The sequence below is a fragment of the Stegastes partitus genome, unplaced genomic scaffold (genome assembly GCF_000690725.1).
Source record: "Stegastes partitus isolate 25-593 unplaced genomic scaffold, Stegastes_partitus-1.0.2 Scaffold1108, whole genome shotgun sequence".
Taxonomy (NCBI): domain Eukaryota; kingdom Metazoa; phylum Chordata; class Actinopteri; family Pomacentridae; genus Stegastes; species Stegastes partitus.
In genome coordinates, this window is record NW_007578839.1 from 210,540 (window position 1) to 231,532 (window position 20,993).

General features: G+C 42.8%; 1 protein-coding gene across 1 annotated transcript; it reads right to left on the reverse strand.

Moving 5' to 3' along the window:
- Positions 1 to 3,746: 3,746 nt before the first annotated feature.
- Positions 3,747 to 8,580, reverse strand: alkal2a (ALK and LTK ligand 2a). The gene is made up of 6 exons (XM_008296178.1): positions 8,010 to 8,580; positions 7,126 to 7,445; positions 6,659 to 6,712; positions 6,367 to 6,447; positions 6,187 to 6,261; positions 3,747 to 4,058 (listed from the first exon to the last, which is right to left on the reverse strand). The coding sequence occupies exons 2-5, from the start codon at positions 7,397 to 7,399 to the stop codon at positions 6,197 to 6,199; spliced, it is 474 nt and encodes a 157-aa protein (XP_008294400.1). The 5' UTR covers positions 7,400 to 7,445; positions 8,010 to 8,580; the 3' UTR covers positions 3,747 to 4,058; positions 6,187 to 6,196.
- Between the last annotated feature and the right edge of the window lie 12,413 nt (positions 8,581 to 20,993).

Here is a 20,993-nt window from a genome sequence, read left to right on the forward strand (position 1 = left end):
TTTCAGAGTGATTTAGCCCCATGTGATGGTGTGATTTCACCACATTAGGAGGTACGAGATCGGGAAAGAGCTGTAAATCATTAAAGTTCAAGGGAAGACGAACCAACTGGCGGCTGGAGGGTTTCTAAATGTTCAAAGATTTAGCTTTGGGGCTGTTGCTGTCATTTGGGCGTCTTTGAGTCAGCTTTAAACAAATGACAGAACACTCTTCTTAGTCTTTTGAACATAGTGTGCTACGATCTGCTTTCTTTAGAGCTGATTTGAAGCAGCACATTTGGCAAATACGCCAAGAAACACAGTCATTACAAGGCGTTCATCTGCACCTTCAAACAGCTTGGACTGATCTGTGCAAATGGTGGCAACAAAGTTAAGCCAAGGTAGAAGTTTTCAGAGATATAACTCTTGGCAGGGATTTGAATGAGAAGATTTATGTCACACATTAATATCTGCTGATATTAAAACCAACGCTGATTAGCTAGCTTAGCTTAAAGACTGAAGCCAGCAGGAAACCGTAAGCTTGGTTCTGTCTGAAGCTAGTGAAATTTGCCTCTGAGCATCTTTAAAGCTCCTTTATTACAATATTGTCTTAATTTCATGTTTAAAGTATTACAAATGCGCTAAATGGCGAGTGGATGGGTTTTGTGTTCTCTGGATGGGCTAGCTGCTTCCCTCTTCCAAGTGTTAGTGTTGAGTTAAACTTATCCAAAGCAGTGTACTATGAAGCAAGTTTGACAAAGTCAGGCTTTCTTTGTGTAAGCTGGCTAAACAAAACCTAAACTCCCACGCAGCGGTAACGGGTATCAATGCTGTGATTCTCGTCTTTCTTCCCAGGTTTTCTTCATCGGACCCGGTAAGCATTTTATGCACCATTTTCTGTCTTTAATTTTTAACAAACTGCACCAATTGCCTGCCCCTTATTCCAGTTAAGAAAATATACGTTATACAAACTTAGAAAGATAAAGAAAAAACATTTATTAGGGTATGAAACACTGATGCAGGAGAGACCAGCTGGTTGTGTTGCACTCTTCTTATTCCTAATGTGACAGCTGCACATTGGAGCTCTTAAACTTTAAACTTAATGTAGTAAAGTGAAGTGCTTTTCATTAAAGTTTTTGGCCCAATCAAAGTGAAATTAACGCTGTTGATTGAATATGATCTATTATGATAAATACTAGTAGTAGACAAATTAGTTTTCTAATCCGTGTACAGTGGACATGGTCGCAAATCAAAACCAAACATGTTGGTACAAAACATTTTCTGAATGCATTCAGGCCCTCATGTGATACCTGTAGTTCAGATTAGATTCAGGGGGATTACTCACATATGGCTCAGCAGGTAAAACACATCCCCTCAGCTGAGAATCTATAGCACTCAAAGACAGTTGAAGAAAGAAAGTCGTTGCTCCTCACAGCTGATTTCAATCCCAAACGCCGAACCCGAACCCTAACCTCCTCCTGAGCAGGTTATCTGTGCAGCACCAGTTGTTCTCGTGATCTAACCGGGTTCAACGACTGAAGACTTCGGCTTTGGTATCCAGATGCTCAAACTGTTCAAAGTTGCTGCGAGCAGTGCAGGTATTTCTCTTGTTATTCAATCCAGACAAAATGATGCCAAACAAGAACCTTGTATTGACCCAAAGTAGGCCTAGCTGAGACTAGTTAATGCTGCTTTAACACCATTGTGAGAGCTGCTGCCAAAGCCAACGGTCTGAGTTCAGCAGGCATTGAAGAGGCTCAATCCAATCTGTTGTTTTTTCCAGTGTGTTAATGCCACAGTGGGATTCTGCCTCCCTGTTACAACAAAAATAAATGGAATTTCATTTGTGGCACTCACAGCTAACGTTTGTTAACGAGACGACGTAACGCGGTTAACAGTATCCTCCTCCTGCTGCCTTCTGCTGGTTTTGCATTTCACCTCTTCTCTATCTGCTTATTTCCTGTCTTCACATGAAGGAAATCAAATGAGAAGTGAGGAGTCAGATTACAAAACACAGTTTGTGTCTCAGCCCCAGTGTCTCCAACGTTTCTCTGTTCAGTCCTTTATGTTTTCAACAGATCTAGAAAGAGAGAACCGATGGCAGCGCGGATCATCCACAGTGTCGTGGACGCAGCTCCTGGATGAAGGTACTGCTGTTTGTTCCCATAAAACACAACTCTGTAGGAACACAACAAATCAACTCCCCTACAAGTTTAGATTTCACTCAGGCTAAGGGAGGATTTCAGTTTGTAGATTGCCCGAGCGGATCATTTGGAGGCTTGTGACAGTTTCTTGTCATTCGGACATTCGGTCTAATTCGTCTTATGGCACGGAAATGCAGCCCATCATACAGAGCAAATGATGACTTAATTCCATTTAGGTTCTTCCGTTTCATGTTTCTGCGCGCTGGCTCGCTCTCACCGGCACGTCTCACCGAGCAGCGCGGATGTTTTCTTGTTCAACCCAAACAAATTAATACTCCAAGCAAATACGCTTCCTAGAGAAATACTCGTCCTGCAGCAGCTGCCTCCATCCAGGGGTTGGGTTTCATACACAAGGCGTGGAGGGATTTGTGTGACGTGCTTGTTCACAGGGTCAGGAAAAGTTACAGCAGATTGTTTTGTTTACCCAGATTCCTTTTTTTTTTTTTTTCATATATTCTTCTGCTAAACAAACACAAATGCGGTGGATGTAAATGGACTTTTGTTTGGTGGCGACCTTCTTGTGCACTGTGACTGACGGGGTCGGTAGTGTGTTTTTAAATGCATGGGTTTTTGCAAAAAAGTAGCAGCAAACCTCGACAAGTACAACCAAAACATGTGAGAAAATGTGTTGTTTTGTGGGTGAATTAGGTCAGAACTTGTTTCCTCAGTGCGAACCAACTGAAACATGCTGACGTGATCTGGAAAATGATTGCTTAATTTTGTCTATTTCACAAAACACCTCATCATCTCTGACTTTTTGTTTTCTTTTTCCTCTTCTTAAGTCTGAAATTCAGCCGATGTGCAGCCTCCAGTCCAGTCATGTGGTCACTGAGGCAGCATTCCTCGTCTCAGGACGGAACACGATGTCAAATATTTCACAACAAACACATTTGTACCAATCTCATAATTTATTTAAATATATTTCATTTTTAAATATATATATATATAGATATACATATATATTTAACACTCATTTGGTAAATGCCAGTCATGTTCATTTATGGTAGATAGGTGGATTCTGCTGCTTTACACTATGTACACGTTACTCCTGGTTTAAAGGGTCATGGCCTACATTATGTACAGTGGAACCTTGTGACATCTCAGATACATAAATATAGGCTGTACCACGCTCTGCTCAGATCCTCAGGAGGGCTGTGATTTACAACCGCCACTTCTTCTTCTTCTTTTTTTTTTTCATTCTTTTTCTTTTTATCACAAAGATGCAGAAAAAACGTTCATGTAATTAATAATTTAACCACAGTTCTTTCTCAGTGTGAGCACAAGTGGGTGAAACTGTGCAGCGACTGCCGGCTGGGCTTCTCTCAGAGCTTTTGTCTTGTGTTTTTTTTGGTCTGCGTAATCGAAGGGATGGGCTCAACCCGAAACACTTACACACAGCAAACCGACCGCAGGAGGCGAGTCGTTCTAAATATCTGGATTTTGCTCTTTTCTGACAGAAATAAGCAAAATAAATATCAGAACCCTCCCTCCTCTTTTTTTTTTGTTGTTTTAGTGACATCTTTTTTTTTTTTTTTTCCAGCAGGAACGAGAACAACAACAACAAAAAGGCCCCGCGTGGTTTTTTTTTTCTTCTTTCAGCCGTTTGTTTCTTTTCCAGCTCCGCTCTTGGGTTTCACCGTCTCTATCCTGTCTGGTTGTGTCGCCCGGTTGTGCTTCCTTTGTGATGACAGCGAACCATCGAGGCCCAGACAGAGGTGGGTGGCAGCGATCCACGCCGTAGCAGAAGAGACCTCAGTGAAGGACAATGTTGTACCTAATATCAGTCGGGGCTGGTCAGATTCAGGCTTCCCTCTTACTGTCCAAGGCACTTTTTTCCCAAGATTTTTTTCTTCTGGAGTACTCATGTTTGGCTTCAACCTGCAAGGGAGAGGAAGCGATATTCAGCTCTGGCTCCAACTTGGCAGCACTTGAAAAATTCTTTCCTATCCAGCAAGAATCACAAATAATAAATCAAGATTTGCCAAAGATGTGCTGCTCTCGCTGTGCCACTGCTAGAGTCTGTGTGTTCAGACGCAGCAGGCACATCACCACTCAGAACAAATGTCTGGGGGTCTCCAAAGAAACCTGATCTGTCCAGTGTGAACTCTAACCCGCACTGGCGCGGGCTCCTGCATCTTCAATGATCACTCAGTCTCTGTGTTTGTCTGATGCAGTGGTGGGAAATAGGGTTTAAAGCTTTTACTTAAGGTGTCCCAAAGTTCTAGAAGGAGACTTTTACTCAAATCAGAGTATAGCGGTATTATCACAAATACTATTTCAAGAAAAAAAGTAATCAATCATTATGTGTTATGCTTAAGTCGTATCTTAATGCTGCAGCAGCTGAAGGTGATTTGAACTCCAACCTCAATCTTTAGCACAATATTTTACACATTTTATGGAGGGATTGTGTTCAGTAAAGTAGTAAAATCCCTGTGAGCTAAAGTGAAATATAAAAGTACAAACTGCAAAAACAGTTTGCTCTGATGTGGAATTACACATAAGTATATAAAGCAGATCAATAAAACTTACATTCAAGTAATGTACTTCAGTAGGAACTGGACTATCTTACTGGCGTATTTACTTTATATTACACTGTAAAAAATAAATAAATAAGTAAATAAAGTAGGTAATTTTGGGGGAATTTTTCCTTTTTTTACATCTTTTTTTCTGTATTTTTGTGAAACAAGATAATAACGATTAAAATGACAAAAAAGACATTCAGTTTAGATCTTGTGTAAAATACCCAGAGAAATTTAGATCCGTTATATATACAAGTCTTTAAAGTTACAACTAAAAACCGGTATTATACCTGCTGGTATCTAAAATGAATTTATAATCTGAAGCATTTGTAAATAATGGCTGTAAAAACTAAATCCATTTATTCTGAAGGTTTGCATATTTTTTTCTGATCAAAATCTATTAAAAATGTAAAGATACATCTACAAACTCATTATACTTTACATGATCTAAAGCTTGTAATTATAATCATAAGTATTTGTAAATAACGGTTGACATTTGTTTTAAAGGTAAATTGATTTATTTTGTAGGCGGAAGATTGATTATATTTACAAGTCGGTTTAAGTTACATGTAAAAACTCATCCTGTTCATTCTGTATGATTTAAATCTAACAATAGAATGTAATTAAAAGGAATTTGTTCATGATCGGGACTCGAGCCAAAGCCACTTGATTTAATGTAGACATAGTTTAACATCAAAGACTTGTCATGTGTTTAGAATTTTTATGCAAAGTTGCCTGTAAAAATATTTTTTTACATAAAATAATCCAATAAAACCCAGCTAATGTCCTAATGTTCTGCAGCACTAAGACAGACATCTTATATTTGAATATTTCACTGTTTTATAAAAGAAAAAGTATATATTATTGCATGTCAAAGTAGGGATAGAAACTGTGTTTCAATCATGGAAAATGTTTTATGAGCCAATTATTTTATGCTATTTTGCAGTAAGCTCCACATATAACTACACATATGTGTATATAAAGGAGTTTTAAGAGCATGAAGCTACTGACACATGAATGCACCAGGAATCATAATCCAGCACTAAAACATACAGCAGGGGGCAGTTTCAGCTGCTTCCTCCTTGTCACATAAATAACTGTGCTGTGGAGCATCGACTGTTCTCAGTGTTCAAGGGTTAGGATTAGGTTTTTCAAATCTGTCTCGATAACTTCCCCTGCCGTGCCCGAGGGCAAAGCAGTTAGGGCTAGATACCCTGACAGTCTGCCTTGGGTTAGGGCTGGGATTAGGATTAGGATTAGGGTTAGAGTTAGGGTTATGGCTAGGCACTGACAGCAGGGTTAGGGTTAGGGTTAGACACTGACAGTCTGCCTCGGGTTAGGGTCAGGATTAGGATTAGGGTTAGATGCTGACAGTGGGGTTAGGATTAGGGTTTGGGTTGGGGTTAGTTACTCCGACAGTCTGCCCTGTGCACATCTTTCTCCCTAAAACCGTGGTGTACCAATTGAAGTTGAAAGCCTCCTCTTACCTTGTGCGTGCTACCCCTCTGTGCACTGCGGGCTGCCAGCTAGCCGTGTCAGAAGTCGCGCACATCTTTTTAAGTCTGAGAAGAGAGGATGAAATGGAAAGACAGTGAGCGGTTGCTTTTTTTCAAGCGGAGTGTTGACATTGGACTGATGAAGTCGTTTGCTCCCTGAGTGCCTCTTACATGCAGGTATGGTGCAGTCTCTAGTGTGGTGGTAAACTCGGTACACATTCTTCCTGCACTTGGGGCTGAAGTAGAGCGGACCTGAGAGAGAGAGAGAACAGACAGCAGACTTTGAAAACACTTCCAGCTCTGCAGCCACCTGCGCTTACATCTGTTTTACAGCCATTATCTGAAGCTGTAACTTATTTCTGTTTTATTGGACTCAATCCTTTCCCACTTCACAGTTTGCACTCCTTACAAACTGCCTCTGACTCGGTGCAAGACACAGAAGTGATGTGAAACGATGCCTTACCTGTTAGAAGTTGTAGGAATCTCTCCTTCTTTCGTAGATCTCTGGGAAATACGACTGTTCAAAGAGACAAGAGGAAGTTTTGAGCACATGTTGCTTTTTCAGTACAAGGCCTCACATCTGAACTTTACTACCACCTACAGCTGGTTGATTTTGTAATAAAACAGGATCAACTGTGATGCCTCAGTGAGTGACAGCCACAAAAACACAAAAATTAAACTGCTGGTGTTCGATTTTCTGCCCCCAATATAACATTTGCCAGATTCTGCTGCAGCTAAAGAAGAAGAAGTTGTGCGTAATTTGGATGCAACAACTCTTTAACTTCTCCCACCTGCAGCCGCCATCAGTCTGGAGTGACTTTTTACTTTAAATTTTGAAATGAATCCCAATAGGCTGCATCCTTTCACTTTGCAGCATCACTCCTGAGGTCCAACACAAGGCTCCCGCCCCGAGGAAAAGCCGCCACTCACCCACAGCCGGATTCCCCCGGTCTGTCCTCGAGTAGCGAAAATCCGGAGAGCTCCTCGCCCGTGACGTTACCGGGGCTTGTGTTGTCGCTCCGTGGCTCCCCCTGCTCTGCTCCACGTGCTTCATGATCTCCACCATCCGCCTGAAGTCCCGATGCGCGTCCCCGCCGCCCACCGCCGTCGGGGCCGACGAGGGCGCGCTCTCGCCGCAGTGGTCGGTCAGCGTGCACATCAGTAGCACCAGTCCCATGATGAAGTGCCTGCGCAGTCCGCTCATAGCGTGAGAAAAAAATACCAAGAAGTGAACTCCTTCCACCGGACACCTGCAGGAGAGACAGAGCAGGAATGTCAGAGCGCACATCGGCTCCTCGGTACCGTCAGATGACCCAGAACCGGCCGCCCGGTGCCGTTAGACCCACACAATAAACACTGACTTCAGACTTTTTTTTTTTTTTTGACTGTGGATCCAAACCACAATCTGACAAGTGCAACAAATGGACTCACATCTGATGGAATTTGCGCAACAGCTTTGAAGACATTCTACAACATTTTGCCGCACATCCCATAATAACAGTCTGCAAACATGGTTGACATTCGTGCGTAATTATTCTAATTGAACAATGGAAACTCTGATTTGTTTTTCCACTCGGTGCTTTTGTTTTGGTCTGATCAGTGGCTTGTGTGTCCAACTGTAAGCTCTGCTCTGTAATTAGTGGAGTTTGATTTCATTCAGATCTTTTCCTGGAGCAGCTGAGGACAGTTTACACCGAATCACTGCCTCAGAACCAGAACAGCAGACACATGTGAGAAGCAAACTAGTTTTGTGTGGTAAAAGTGTGAAGATGCCACAGATTAACAGTGGTACCCTGTATTAAAAATATCATTACCTTTACAAAAGCTTCACCAAAAAGCCACCACGTGCTGTTACGTCCCGTGCGTCCAGCAATAAAGCAAATGTAAAGTGTGCGCAACTTTTTGGTGTGTGATCCTGATTGCCTCCGGTCCGGAATATGTCCCCTTAAAGTCTGCTCTTATGTCTTCTGAAGTCATATGAATGTTCGCAGAGCATCCGTGGTTCGTCCTCAGCTCCAAGTAGAGAGAGCACAGCCGCGTAGAGAGGATCCGAGTCCCGTGTTGCGTCCTCAGCCGGAGTAGCCGCTGCAGCTCAGTCGCCCTGAGCTCAAGCTCACTTTTTATTCTGTCTCGCCGACGTGGTGACCTGTCCCTTGTGGGCTACACGGCAGCAGCAACAGCAGCAGCGTCTGTGATGGTAATAATAAGACGCATTATTGGTACCCGAGAAGCGGAAAGTCCACATGAGTTGACTGACCATCACTGGAAGTCAAGTTTTTCTGCACAACCCCCCCTCCTCTCCGTTACTCCATTTATCTGTGCGATGCTGCGATGTTACAGGAAGCGTTTTTCCAACTAATAGCCTGCTTCCACTGAAATTCCCAATCAGCTCAGTGTGCAGCGCAGATACCGGCATCTTAGTGCAAATGCTCCCATATCCTCCTTGTGGTTCTCATAACCCCATTTAGAGCCGTCGGCCGCTTTATATCCATCATGGAAACTGGAACACGATTACGCACCCGTCTCTGAAAATTAATTAAGACCGAGTTATAAAAGTTCCTGAAGTTTCTGGTCAGAGCAGCCGACTAAACAACTGAGACGCACAGAAGACTTTTTTTTTTCTTCCCTCAGTGGAGATTAGTGTGAACTGGCCCACTGTGGTTGGAGCAGCTTTCTTTGAGTCAGGGCGTGTAAGTGGCTCGTATGCTCCCCCTCAAATCTCTCTGACCAGTGAGCTCGTTTATTATTATTATGATGGCAAGATAAGGGGAAGCACATTTGTATTTCAGATCCATAAAATTCTTTAAAAGAAACAAAAGAAGTAGGGAAAAAAAGTCGCACAACTCCAAAAATCTGCGTAAAAACCAATATTCACACAAGTATGACTTTACACTTTGGAGTATTCATGAAACTAACCCAGATATTCTTGCATATTTTTGCTCTTTTTGCTGTAATCTGATTATTGCGGTGCTGTTTGTGAAAACAGCGTGTTCTTTTTTACTGCTTGCCTGCGGAAAGTAACTCTTGTGACCGTGCGTAAAGTAAACCCTTGGTGCTGAAAGGACAGCGCGCACTGCCACCCAGCTCCAGAACTTCTCCTCTGAACAGGCAATGGTGCGTGTGTACTTATTTGCGGCATCGTGTTGCGGTGTCACGGCTGTGTGAAAACTGTGCTGATTACCCGCATTGACGAAAGTTCTGATAAATAAAAATAATCATTTAAAAAAAGTATAGCCGATATTTGGTTTCTCTGGTGAGTCACGGGGGATGAGGTAGATCCAGAGACACTGCGGCGCTGTGTGACTCTGCTGATGATTTATATTCATATGCACTTAAAACCTTGAACAGCCAAACTGATTTCTCAGTTTTGGAGAGGAGTGGGGTTTGAAAATCCAAGTTGTTTATTATAGAAAACAGTTTTTGCCAAACTAACGAAGTGTACCACAGGGAGAAAGTGCATCAGGAGCAGCAAAGAAATGCGGTTTACCATTAAGACTACAGTCTCCACAAAAACCCTTTTCCAGTGTGACAACTGAAATCATCTTTTAACTAAATGCTTAATTAGAGCTAAATTTACCACCTTGATGTATAATCTGAATATAAAACAGCATTACATTTATGTACTTTAGGCTGTGAATGTTCTGTCCATCACCAAATATGAGCCAAAGACTGTTCCTAAATCCACAGAAATGTTAGTGAAGGGCTGCACTTTCAGCAGGGGGCGTCCTTCTGCAATCACTGCACCAGCGCTGCTCACATCGGTACCGCCTGTTGCCCATAATAAGTCAGCATGGTCAGTATTCTGCTTGGATTTGAGCTTGAGATCTTCCCATACAGATGGTTAAGCACAGAAAAACAACATTTTACACCAGAAATCCACGTGTGCTGAGCAGATCTTGCGTGTGCATCACATCAGATCAACTGAATGTACAGCAAATGTTTCTGATGGAGCCATGAAACGTTTCAATTTAGTCACAATAGCTCAGAAGTGAATGATGGTTGAATGAGTTGAAATGGCTGGTGACTCAAAGAAAGCTTGATGTTTCTATCATTGTGAGTTTTCTTGTAAATAATGTGGCATCCAGGTGGGTTAGGACAGAGCAAAACTGCTCTGTGCAGTTTGGCACTTTGCTATTCCAATCTTCATAACTCGCCTTCGCTAGCTCTTCTTGTCGGCGTGTCCTGTGTCCCACTTCACAAACAGTATTAGTTTACGTTTCTCTTCAGAGGCGTGTAACCTCATTTAACCCAGTTTCCCTTCACATGCAGTTGTTCGACCTTTCCAGACTTCAGAGCAGTCACATGTGGAACTATGTCGTCCAGGATGTGTAAACCAGTGACTTGGGTTCATGTGATTTTTACTAAACCACATGTGGTAAACCTCACAGATGCTGCACGGTGGCCACTGGTTTCAACATGCCGATTGTCTCACTCCACTTTCCCTCCTAAAACTCTGACACATTTCCTGTGGTTGACAACTGAATAAATTCATCAGGTGATGAAGGGATTTCCTCATGAATGTGCCTCTTTCTTCCTGATTTCTTGTCCGTGTTGAACGTTTCTCTTCCTGTGGGTGTTACTTGAGGGCAATAGTCTCAGCTTTGTCAAGAACACAGTTAAGGATGTTGAAAATCTTTGCCGCTGATGTCTTAACTTTCAAACTAAATCCTGAGCTAAAAACAACACATGTTCCTTAAAAAGTACAAAACAGGGAAATTGGTGTTTCATAAAATGCTGAACATGATGAACATCTGCAGCAAAGGACCACCGCACCAACAAAAAGATGTATGATTCGCTTGCTGCTGGTATCCATGCAAAACTGTTTCTCCGTGTGTTTCTGGTTAGAATAAAAAATCCTCCTAAAAGATAAGGTGCACCTGAACAATCCGTGTTCTCTTCATTTCATCTTTCACAGCTTATTCATCTAATTCTCCTCCCAGTCTTTCAACAGATCAATGTTTTTTTTCCCTCACTTTTCCTACGCTTTCATTTAATTTATATGGTGCCAAATAAGAATTGAGATTGTCTCAAGACGTGTTTCAGAGCCGAGAGCACGTGGCCCTCGACAGCGAGCGCAGAGGCGATGATAGCGAGGGAAACCTCCCTTTCTAACGGGAAGAAACATGGAATCGAACCTAACTGAAGTGTAGGGAGGACGGTTAGTGTCAGCAGCAAACACATGCATTGAGATGAATTCACCGCTTCAGCTTGAACTGTGTGTCGACTTCATGTTGTTCTGCCGTGCATCAGTTGAGCCGGTGAGCACATGCGTTGGACATTTGAGGCACGCTTTAAGAAACGGGGCTTATATTCGGATCCAGCTGCAGCGGATGGACATGACGTGTGCGGTTCGTAAGCGGCTGCAGAGAATGGGAAGTTAGTTTGACAGCTTAATAAACCGCCGCAGTAGGTGAGAGTGTGCCGCCCTCGCTGAGTAGGTGGTCTGATGATGGGGAAGGACAACGTGCATCAATCACCGGGTGGGAACGAGGCGCCTCAACATCACGTTCTCTCTGACAGAGCTGCATTCTGGATGGCAGCCAAAGTCAGATCTGCAGGTCATTGAACGTGTTTTTTTTTTTTTTCATGTACATAATGAAACTCAACTGTTGACAGTCCGGCGAACGATTCAGCTGTTATGCAAGTAGCAGCTATGCATGTTGTAGCCTGGAGCACAAATGAGGAGCAGGCTGCAGAATTTGGCCAAATCCCCACCTCCAGATTTTTTTCATTTTCGAGTGCTCCCACAGGAAACGGCTTGATACACATTTTTTTTTCCTTCTTCTTTCACATGTGTAGCAACGCTGCCCGAGACCCGCACAAACACTTTGATGTGTAAAATCTGTCGAGCTCCACTTAAGTGAAAGTGAACGCACGCAGGAACATTTCCTGAAACCGCACCTAACGTTAATGCCGGGGAGGCCGGTGGTGCAGGAGAGAGCAGGAGTAGCGAGACGGAGATGAATGAGGCCAGATAACGAGTCAGATCACGAACATAAATGATTGCATGGAACACGAGACATGTAAGGATGTCGGTGCCTGCCTGGGCGACAGCTACACTCATTTTTTTTTTGTTTAATTCGTTGGAACTAGTCGTGTGCATGGCTGGAGTAGGGAAACACACGACATGAGCGCTGGAGAAGGAAGTGATTGTAGCATTGTCGTGGCCGATGTGCTTGGTGAGCAGAACGAAAAGGTTTCCAAATTTAGAGACCATGAGTCATCTCATTTTGTGCATCAGTGGAGGCAGTCGAGTGTGAAAGTTTATTTTTGACCATGGAAGGGGTAGTTTTATTACAAATCATAAATCAAGGTCATTAACCCTATCAGGACTGTCAGTTCAGTTCAGTTTTAGTTGTGTAGCGCAGTTCACAACACGTCATCTCACAACCTTAACATAGTCGAGGACAGTCCTTACAGGTTTAAACAGGGAACCCAACAATCCAGAGTAGCCTTTGGACTTCCTCTGAGCAAGCGGTTGGCAACGGTGGGAAGGAACCAAAACCTCCAACAGAACCAGGCTCAGGGAAGGAGGCCGTCTGCCTGGACCGGTTGGGTGAGAGTCGGGATGAGGGGGTGATAGCAGGATAGCAGATGGAGAGCAGCAATAGAACAGAACAATAAATATGATTTTAAGTATTCTGGGGGTCGGTGAAGCTGGCGGCTGGAGGTCAGAGTCGTGAAGCTCTGGATCCAGAGATGTCCGCAGAGAGAACAAACACAGAGCTAGTGAGTTGTAAGGGTGGATATAACTGTATGGAGGAGAGGAGAGGAGAGAAGCCCAGTGCATCATGGGAATCTGCCGGCAGTCTAAAGCTATAGCAGCATAACTAAGGGACAGTTCAGGTGATCCTGAGCAGCTCTAACTATCAGGACCATTTTAATCCTAGCCTTAAAGTAGAGAGGGTGTCTGCCTCCAGAACCCAAACTGGAGGCTGATTCCATAACAGAGGAGCTGATAACTGAAGGCTCTGCCTCCCATTCTGCTTCTGGAGACTCTGGAACCACCAGCAGACCTGCAGTCTGAGAGCCAAGGGCTCTGTTAGGATGATACGGTACCATAAGGTCTTTAAGGTCAGATGGAGCTGCTCATTGAGAGTTTTATATGTTAGAAGCAGGATTTTAAATTCTATCCTGGATTTGACAGGGAGCCGATGAAGACAAACTGATACAGGAGAAATATGATCCCTGTTACTGTTTCCTGTCAGAACCCTGGCTGCAGCATTTTGGATCAGCGTGAGGTTTCTGAGAGAGTTATTGGGACATCCTGATAAGAAGGAATTCCAATAGTCCCATCAAAAGTTACAAATGATGGACTAGTTTCTCAGCATCACTCTGAGACAGGATGTTCCTGATTTTTACAATATTACGTCGATGAAAGAAGGCCGTCCTGCAAACTTGTTTTATATGGCTATTGAACAACATGTCCTGGTCAAAAATAACTCCAAGGTTCTTTACAGTAGAACTGGAGGCCAAGACGATGCCATCTGGAGTAGCTATCTGGTTCGATAGCGTGTTTCTGAGGTGTTTAGGGCCAAATACAATAACCTCAGTTTTTCTGGATTTAAATGAAGGAAACTCCAGGTCATCCAGGTCTTTATGTCCTTCAGACATGCCTGGAGTCTGACCAGCTGATGGGTTTCATTTGGCTTCATAGATAAATATAGCTGGGTGTCATCTGCATAACAGTGAAAATTCATGCAGTGCTTCCGAATAATATTGCCTAAAGGGAGCGTGTACAAGATAAATAATATAGGTCCTAACACAGAGCCCTGTGGAACTCCATAACTAACTCTGCTGCGGGTAGAAGAATCATCATTAGCATGAACAAACTGGAATCTGTCTGATAAACATGATTTAAACCAGCACTGAGATCCAGTAGAACCAGTATAGAAACTAGTCCACTGTCTGAAGCTATAAGAAGATCATTAGGGACCTTCACCAGTGCTGTCTCTGTACTATGATGTATTCCAAAATTCTTCAGACAAACCATTTCTATGCAGATAATCACATAATTGGCTTACAACAACTTTTTCAAGAATTTTAGAAATAAAAGGGAGGGTGCTTGATGGTGCGCGTTGGTAGTGTGAGGCAAAGGCAAGCAACACATAAAAAAATGAGGGTCTGTGTAGAAGAGACAGGCTAACGTAGCCTTTGGATGATGATTTGAAGCTCTGCCCAGCAAGAGACCTACAAGAGAAATCTCACATGACATCTCAAACTACGGTTACGTTAAAAGACCAACAACAACGACTGCCAGTGGGCCATGAGACATAAAGAGTCTCAGTGTTTTATTGTCCCATCCATCCACCCGGAGCTCCTCTAGTGTGAGGTATGTCCATTTTTAAGCAGTTTTTATCGGAAAGGATTTAGCCATTCTAGATGAAATGGCCTCATCCTGAGCTTTCAGTCAGGTCTGTAAGTATTCAAACAGCGACACAGTTTTTGTAGTTTTGCGTCTGCACACCGCCACAGTGGATTTGAAATCAAGCAATCATGATGTGATTAAAATCTCAACTTTAATTAAAGAGGTTTTACAAAAATGTAGCGGTTTTCTCCATACTGCCTCCATTTTTACAGGTTCAGGAGTGACTGGACAAATGAGCGTAATTATAAACACAAGGATTATTTGTAATACTTGGATTCAAAGCCTTTGCATTTAATGACTGTGCAAAGTCTGGAACCCGTGGATGTCATCAGATGCCTCCCTTGAGACTCTTTGCCAGGACTTTTTACTGCTGGCTCCGTCAGTAGCTGCTTGTTCATGGGTTTTTATGCCCTTAGTTTAGTTTCAGTGGAGTTGAGGTCAGATGAGTGCTTTGGCCTTTTAATGAAATTCCATTTCTTTGCCTTCAAAAGCTCTGAAGTTACCTTTGTGCTACGTTTTGGGTCATTATTCATATGTGCTGCGAAGCGAAATCCTGCCAGTCCTGTAACGTTTGTCTGACTGTGAGCAGGAACGACAGCTCTCTTAACTCTCCAGAATCCATCCTGCTAATTCTGTCAGCACATCACATCATCAATAAACAATAGTGACCCAGTTCCGTTGGCAGACATACATGTCCATGCCATAACACTGTCTTCAGCATGTTTGACAGATGATGTGGTCTGCTTTGCATCATGAGCCCTTCCTCTCTTTCTCCAGACTTTTCTCTTCCAGTGGTACAAGTTCATCTGGGTTTCATCCGTCTGGAGAGTATTGTTCCAGAGCAAGTTGGTTTTTTATCTTTATTTTTTTTTTGTTTGTTTTTTTTTCTAGCATCTCACCTTTCTGGTTTGCTGTTAGCAGTGTATTACATCTTGGAAACCCGCGTCTGTATTTAAATTCACAGAGCTCACTCTCGATTGTAGACTTTGGCAATGATCCACACACCTTCTCGAAGGCGTTGTTGACTTGGCGAGATGTTGCAAAGTTGTTTTTCTTTAACGAGGAAAGAATTCTGCGATCATCCACAGTTTTCCTCTGTGGCCCTCGCTATGCATTCCCTCTAATTCATTGATTTGCCCTCTCTTAAAGTTTCTACGACCTCTCTGATAGGTCTGCTTTGTTTTTTTATTGGAATCATGGCCTCCTTCACTTGCATCAACAAAGTTTTGGACCCTTGCAATTGCAACACTTGGAATCAATTTCAGACCTTTCAGCTCCTTAATTTGTCCTGAATTAAAGAGGAAACAAGCTACAACTGGCAATGAAACTGCTTATTAGTGAAAATGGAAAAACAGTGTAAAACATTGGCTGTGATGCCTAAATAATTAGTGCAATATGTTTGTTAGACTTGAATTAGAGCTGAAAGTCAACGCTTTAATCACACCATGATTGCTTAATTTCAAATCCCCTGTGGTGGCGTATAAACACAGAACTACAGAAACGTGTTACTGTGCAAACACTTCAGGACCTGACTATCGCAAGATGAGCCAATACGTCTGAACTCAGTGGGAAAATCTTTTTCCAGTAAAAAATTGCTCAAAAACTGATGATAGGCTACAAGTGAGGGGGTCGGGGTGGGTGGATGGGACAATAAAACTTTCAGACTGTCAGTGTTGCTGGTCTTTAATCATAACTAGAGTTTCTCATAAACTGCAACCAAGTGATAATTATCACAATCACATGTTGACTGCTTCACTTGAAATATATTGTGGTGGTGTACAGAAGCGAAGGAACGAAACTTGTGCCGCATACTTATGGACTTGTTTGTAGTACAGCTGCAGTGTCAAGCAGCAGCAGCAGGAGTATAAAAGCTCTTTAGTTTTAAGAATTTCCTTATTTTATTCTTCAGTGGGTGGAATTTGTTCAGGTGTTACAGAGAAGCTCCATCAGGTGACAGTACTTTGTGGCAGTGCAGTCGCAGCTCCACGGCTCTGGAAGTCTTTGCCGCTGCTCGTTAGAGAAGCACCGTTGATTTTTAAAACCCATCTGAAAACTCATTTTTATGCCCTGGCCCTTGACCCGGCACAAGACTCCACTTTTTAATGATTTTATTATACTTTTATTGTATTTTGCATTTTAGTTGTTTCATAAATTTTTAATATAAATTGCTTTATATTTTGTGTTCAGCACTTTGTTGTGTTAAAGTGCTTTATAAATAAAGTTGAGCTGAGTGACGAGTAAACTGCTGAAGCCTGTCTCTGACTCTAACTTGTTGATCTCTCTCCAGCCGTTCACTCGCTCTCTGGCTCAGGATGTTGACCGCTGCTCTGCCAGAACCGCGACTTCACAGACCGCTGATGCAGCCCGTTTGCACTCTCATGGTGTACATCCAGTTTACAGATCGAATACACTTTGTCAAAGGTCAGCTGTAAATGCAAGGCGGAGAGGAGTTAAAACGTGCAGTACATTCCCCGTACGTGTTTGTGATTGTTCATTTGCCAGTTTGGAAGAACATTAAAGTACGGAGCAAATCCTTAAAGGCCCACTACACTTCCACACTGGTGTTTTCAATTACTCTGACTGATTAGACCTCTTTTAATGACTGCGCAGGCATGTACGTACCATGTTTGACTGACAGCTTCCAGAAAGATGTGAAGGATGTAACCAGTGAGGGTTTATGTATTTTTTAAACCAAGCTCACACAACAAAACAGACAAAACAATATCGCAGCATGCCTCTGTAAGATATCGGAACCTTTTCCACACGTCCCTGCCAGCGAGCGTGCTTCACAGGTCGTGGGTTACTTCCTTATCATCGCCTTCATTCTTCCTGTCAAGCATGAAATTGCCCATTGTCTATTTGTAAAAAAAAAAGCGTTTTTCAAATTTAGTAAAATAATTGTTTTGTGTTGTCAAAATGAGAAATGAGATTACGTTTCCTAGTTGCCAAATTGCAGGTTGTGGGTTTTGGCACGACTGATCGAACAGGAAACATGTTTTTCATTCAGCAAAATGGACCCAATGTGTAAACACGAAACACCACAACGAGGCGTTTACAATCGTATAGGAAATATAAATTCTTACTAGTATTAATAAGGTTATGAATGGGCAGCCAGGACTGACATGTACACACCAGGGCAGCTGTTATTAAGCTCCACATGGAAACAGACAGTTTATTTGTTATTACTTTTGCAAGTTTTTATGTGGGACAACAATTTAATGAAAAAGATTTTTTGGCAGAGACAACAGGCAGAAATCAGACAACATTTTGTTGATTCTAGTCCAGTTTTTCAGTGTAATTCAAAGGTTCCTGCTCATTAACTGTGTAGTTTGTTCAATTGTTTGCTAAACTCACTTCAGTCCTGCAAACACATCTGTCTGCCATTTAAAGCAACTCATTCAGTGAGTCTCGTGCAATCAAGGAAACAAATATGCAAATCACCCTAAAACACACAAACAACCGTTGAATCCACACGGCTGACAGTAACATGGAGCGAGCATGATTGATGAATTTTTAAGCGCAACATGGGAACTATTATTTTCTCTGCATCAGGACTAAGTCACCTCTCAGGAATGATGCTTTACCTGTCAGTGCAAATAGAATTTGTGCAATTATCGCGGAGACCTTTGGCACAGAGTCACCACTCGCTGCTGGAGATGAGCCGTTTGACTGCTTTGACATATTTAATGTCAGTTGGCTTGGGCTGGAGGTTCGGGAGGATCTGACAGACTTGTGCTGGGAAGACGAGAAAATGCGGTTTTGTCACTTTTTTTTTAAATGCAGCAATGTGCGATTATACAGGGACGGCTGCAAGCTGAAATAAACTGAGGTCACAGACAGTGTCACAATTCATTTTCTCTGTTTATGTAATTTGTCACCCGGGGCAACGTCGGAAAACTAATAAATTAAAAAACATAAAACGCCTCATTGAACAAATTTGTTCAAGTGTCTTTGAAAGCGGATTTATGAGCTTTTTCACATTTTGCTGCCTCATGAAAGCAGTGAAAGTGCGTCAGTGTGACAAATGATGTTAAAGCTTCATTCCATTGTAGTGGCTCGTATTTAACCATGTGTGTAAGTCCTGCCGGTTCAGTTCTATGCAGACATTGTTGATGTCACCTCAGACACCTGTGCAGTCTCAGCTGTGACATGCCAAAGTTTCAGCTGTGAAAAAAGGTCCCTGCAAAGTTTTTAAGCTTGTTAGCGTTTCCATGTGGTGTTCTCCATGCGAGGAGGATCATGGCTGGTGAGGCACCAACTTCATCATTTACAAATATATGCACTCTACAGAGGAGCTCATTTGCCATCTGATGGTCAGCAGTTTACGGGTTATGTTTCATACCTGCATTCTTTACACATAAAAACTGGAGCCCACAAAACGCAGGTTTCATTTAAAAAACAAACAAACAAACGTATTGCTGTCTTACCTTTACTTATAAATAAAGTCCATGCACTGCTGCTTTTGGACAAAAATATCTTTGAAAGTCCATTTTGGAAAATTGTTTAAGCTCAGACATGTAGTCCTCTATGCTGAAAGTCAGACTGAGCGAGAGGGAAAAAATAAATGGATCGCTGCACTTGACTTGCTAACTGTATCGTACCTAGTCTAGCTTGCTGTCGCTTACTCTGCAGCCGTGGAGTCACCAGAAGAACGTCTGGGATCAGAGCGCCCTGTTGACTCGCAGCAAGAAGGTTGCCGGTTCGCATCCCGGTGGGAGCACCAGAATCTTTCTGCGTGGAGATTGCATGTTCTCCCCGTACAGCGTGGGTTCTCTCTGGGTTCTCCAGCTTCCTCCCAAAAACATGCTGAGGTCCATAGGTGTGAATGTGAGTGTGCTTGGTTGTCTGTCTCTAAGTGTAGCCCTGTGATAGACTGGTTACCTGTCCAGGTGAACCTGCCTTCACCCTGAGTCAGCTGGGATAGACTCCAGCCCCCTGCCACACTAGTGAGGATTAAGGTGTAGAGATGATGGATGGACTATTACATGACTTTCCTGCTAATAGGTCCCCCTTAATTCTACACACTGATGCTTTAATTGAAAACAATACCTCCAGTTTGGATTACAGTTGCGGCCACTTCTTTGGGATGTATCAAGATGTCATGTGCTTCCATCGTCAACATAAAAAGAAGGGGAAAGCATACGGTTTCCTCTTCTGCTCCTTCTCTCTCTGTCTCTTATATTCAGATATGATTGACTGGCATGAATACTGAAGTTACATTACTGCCAGCGCTGAATTACATATTCGTAAATGATTAGGTTTCACCCAGTAAAACAAACGTGTTTCTCTTTTCCTCACACACAAACACACACCATCCTCGTCCCCTTGCATGTTGGCCTAATGACTCACTAGAATTCAAAGCTCGCTCTGCTGCATTAGTTACATGACGGCCATGATTATGTTCGTCCACATAAAAGGGACGAAGGAGTTTTTCGAGATGTGAAGATGTCTTCACAGCTGGTGCATTAAACAGAAATCATATCTATCTGTCTATCTGTCTATCTATCTATCTATGTATCTATCTATCTATCTATCTATGTATCTATCTATCTATCTATCTATCTATGTATCTATCTATCTATCTATCTATCTATCTATCTATCTATCTATCTATCTATCTATCTATCTATCTATCTATCTATCTATGGTCATTAAGTGTCCCATTAGCCTGTCTTAATGGCCATAAATCATGCAACCACATATAATAAGAATGAGGTATACTTGGCTCAGAACTGCAGCTGTCCTCACCATGTACAGACTGCTGCATGTCGTATGCATACAGTTGGGAGATACTACGTCGTCATAACATCTTAAGCTGTGGCTGTCTTGGTAATATAACCACTGCAGTCTGTGCTGTTAAATGAGATGTCATCAGTCTGTGTGGTCTTGGCTTCTCAAGCTTTATAAATCTGGCATACTGCATTTGACAGAACATGATTTGGGACGTAGTAAAACTTTATCTGACTCATTACATACGAGGTGTGTCAGAAAAGTTCCAGGACTGGTGTCACAGAAGATAAACTTCAAACCCAAACTAGGAGTTTTCCCCTTCAGACGATCAACCAGCACGTCTCCTGCAGCGTTTGTTCAGAAGAGGCAGAGTTGTGTCAGGAGCAGTGGAGGCTGCTTCACCATGACAACCTGCTCACAACGCCCTGAGCATCCCACAGGTCCTGGCTGAGATGAACATCTCCGTGCTGGAGCAACCTCCCTACTCACCCCACCTGGCTCTGTGGGGTTGTTTCCTCTTCCCCAAGCTCAAGGGGGTCATCAAGGAGACCCGTTTAGAAGACGTGGACGACATCAAGATGGCTGTGACGACGGAGCTGCAGAGGATCCTGGAAGAATCCTTCCAGGAGTGCATGGCGACGTGAAGAGAATGCTGGAGAAGTGTGTTAGACTCCAGGGGGATTACTACAAAGGGGAAAAC

What these genes read in the sequence shown, in the direction of transcription:
- alkal2a (XM_008296178.1), bottom strand. Translation starts at nt 7,399, where the DNA reads ATGAGCGGACTGCGCAGGCACTTCATCATGGGACTGGTGCTACTGATG. An exon ending in CCGGGGGAATCCGGCTGTGG is followed by an intron (nt 6,713 to 7,125) that starts GTGAGTGGCGGC and finishes CTCTTTGAACAG; the next exon opens with TCGTATTTCCCAGAGATCTA. An exon ending in AGACTGCACCATACCTGCAT is followed by an intron (nt 6,262 to 6,366) that starts GTAAGAGGCACT and finishes CTCTCTTCTCAG; the next exon opens with ACTTAAAAAGATGTGCGCGA.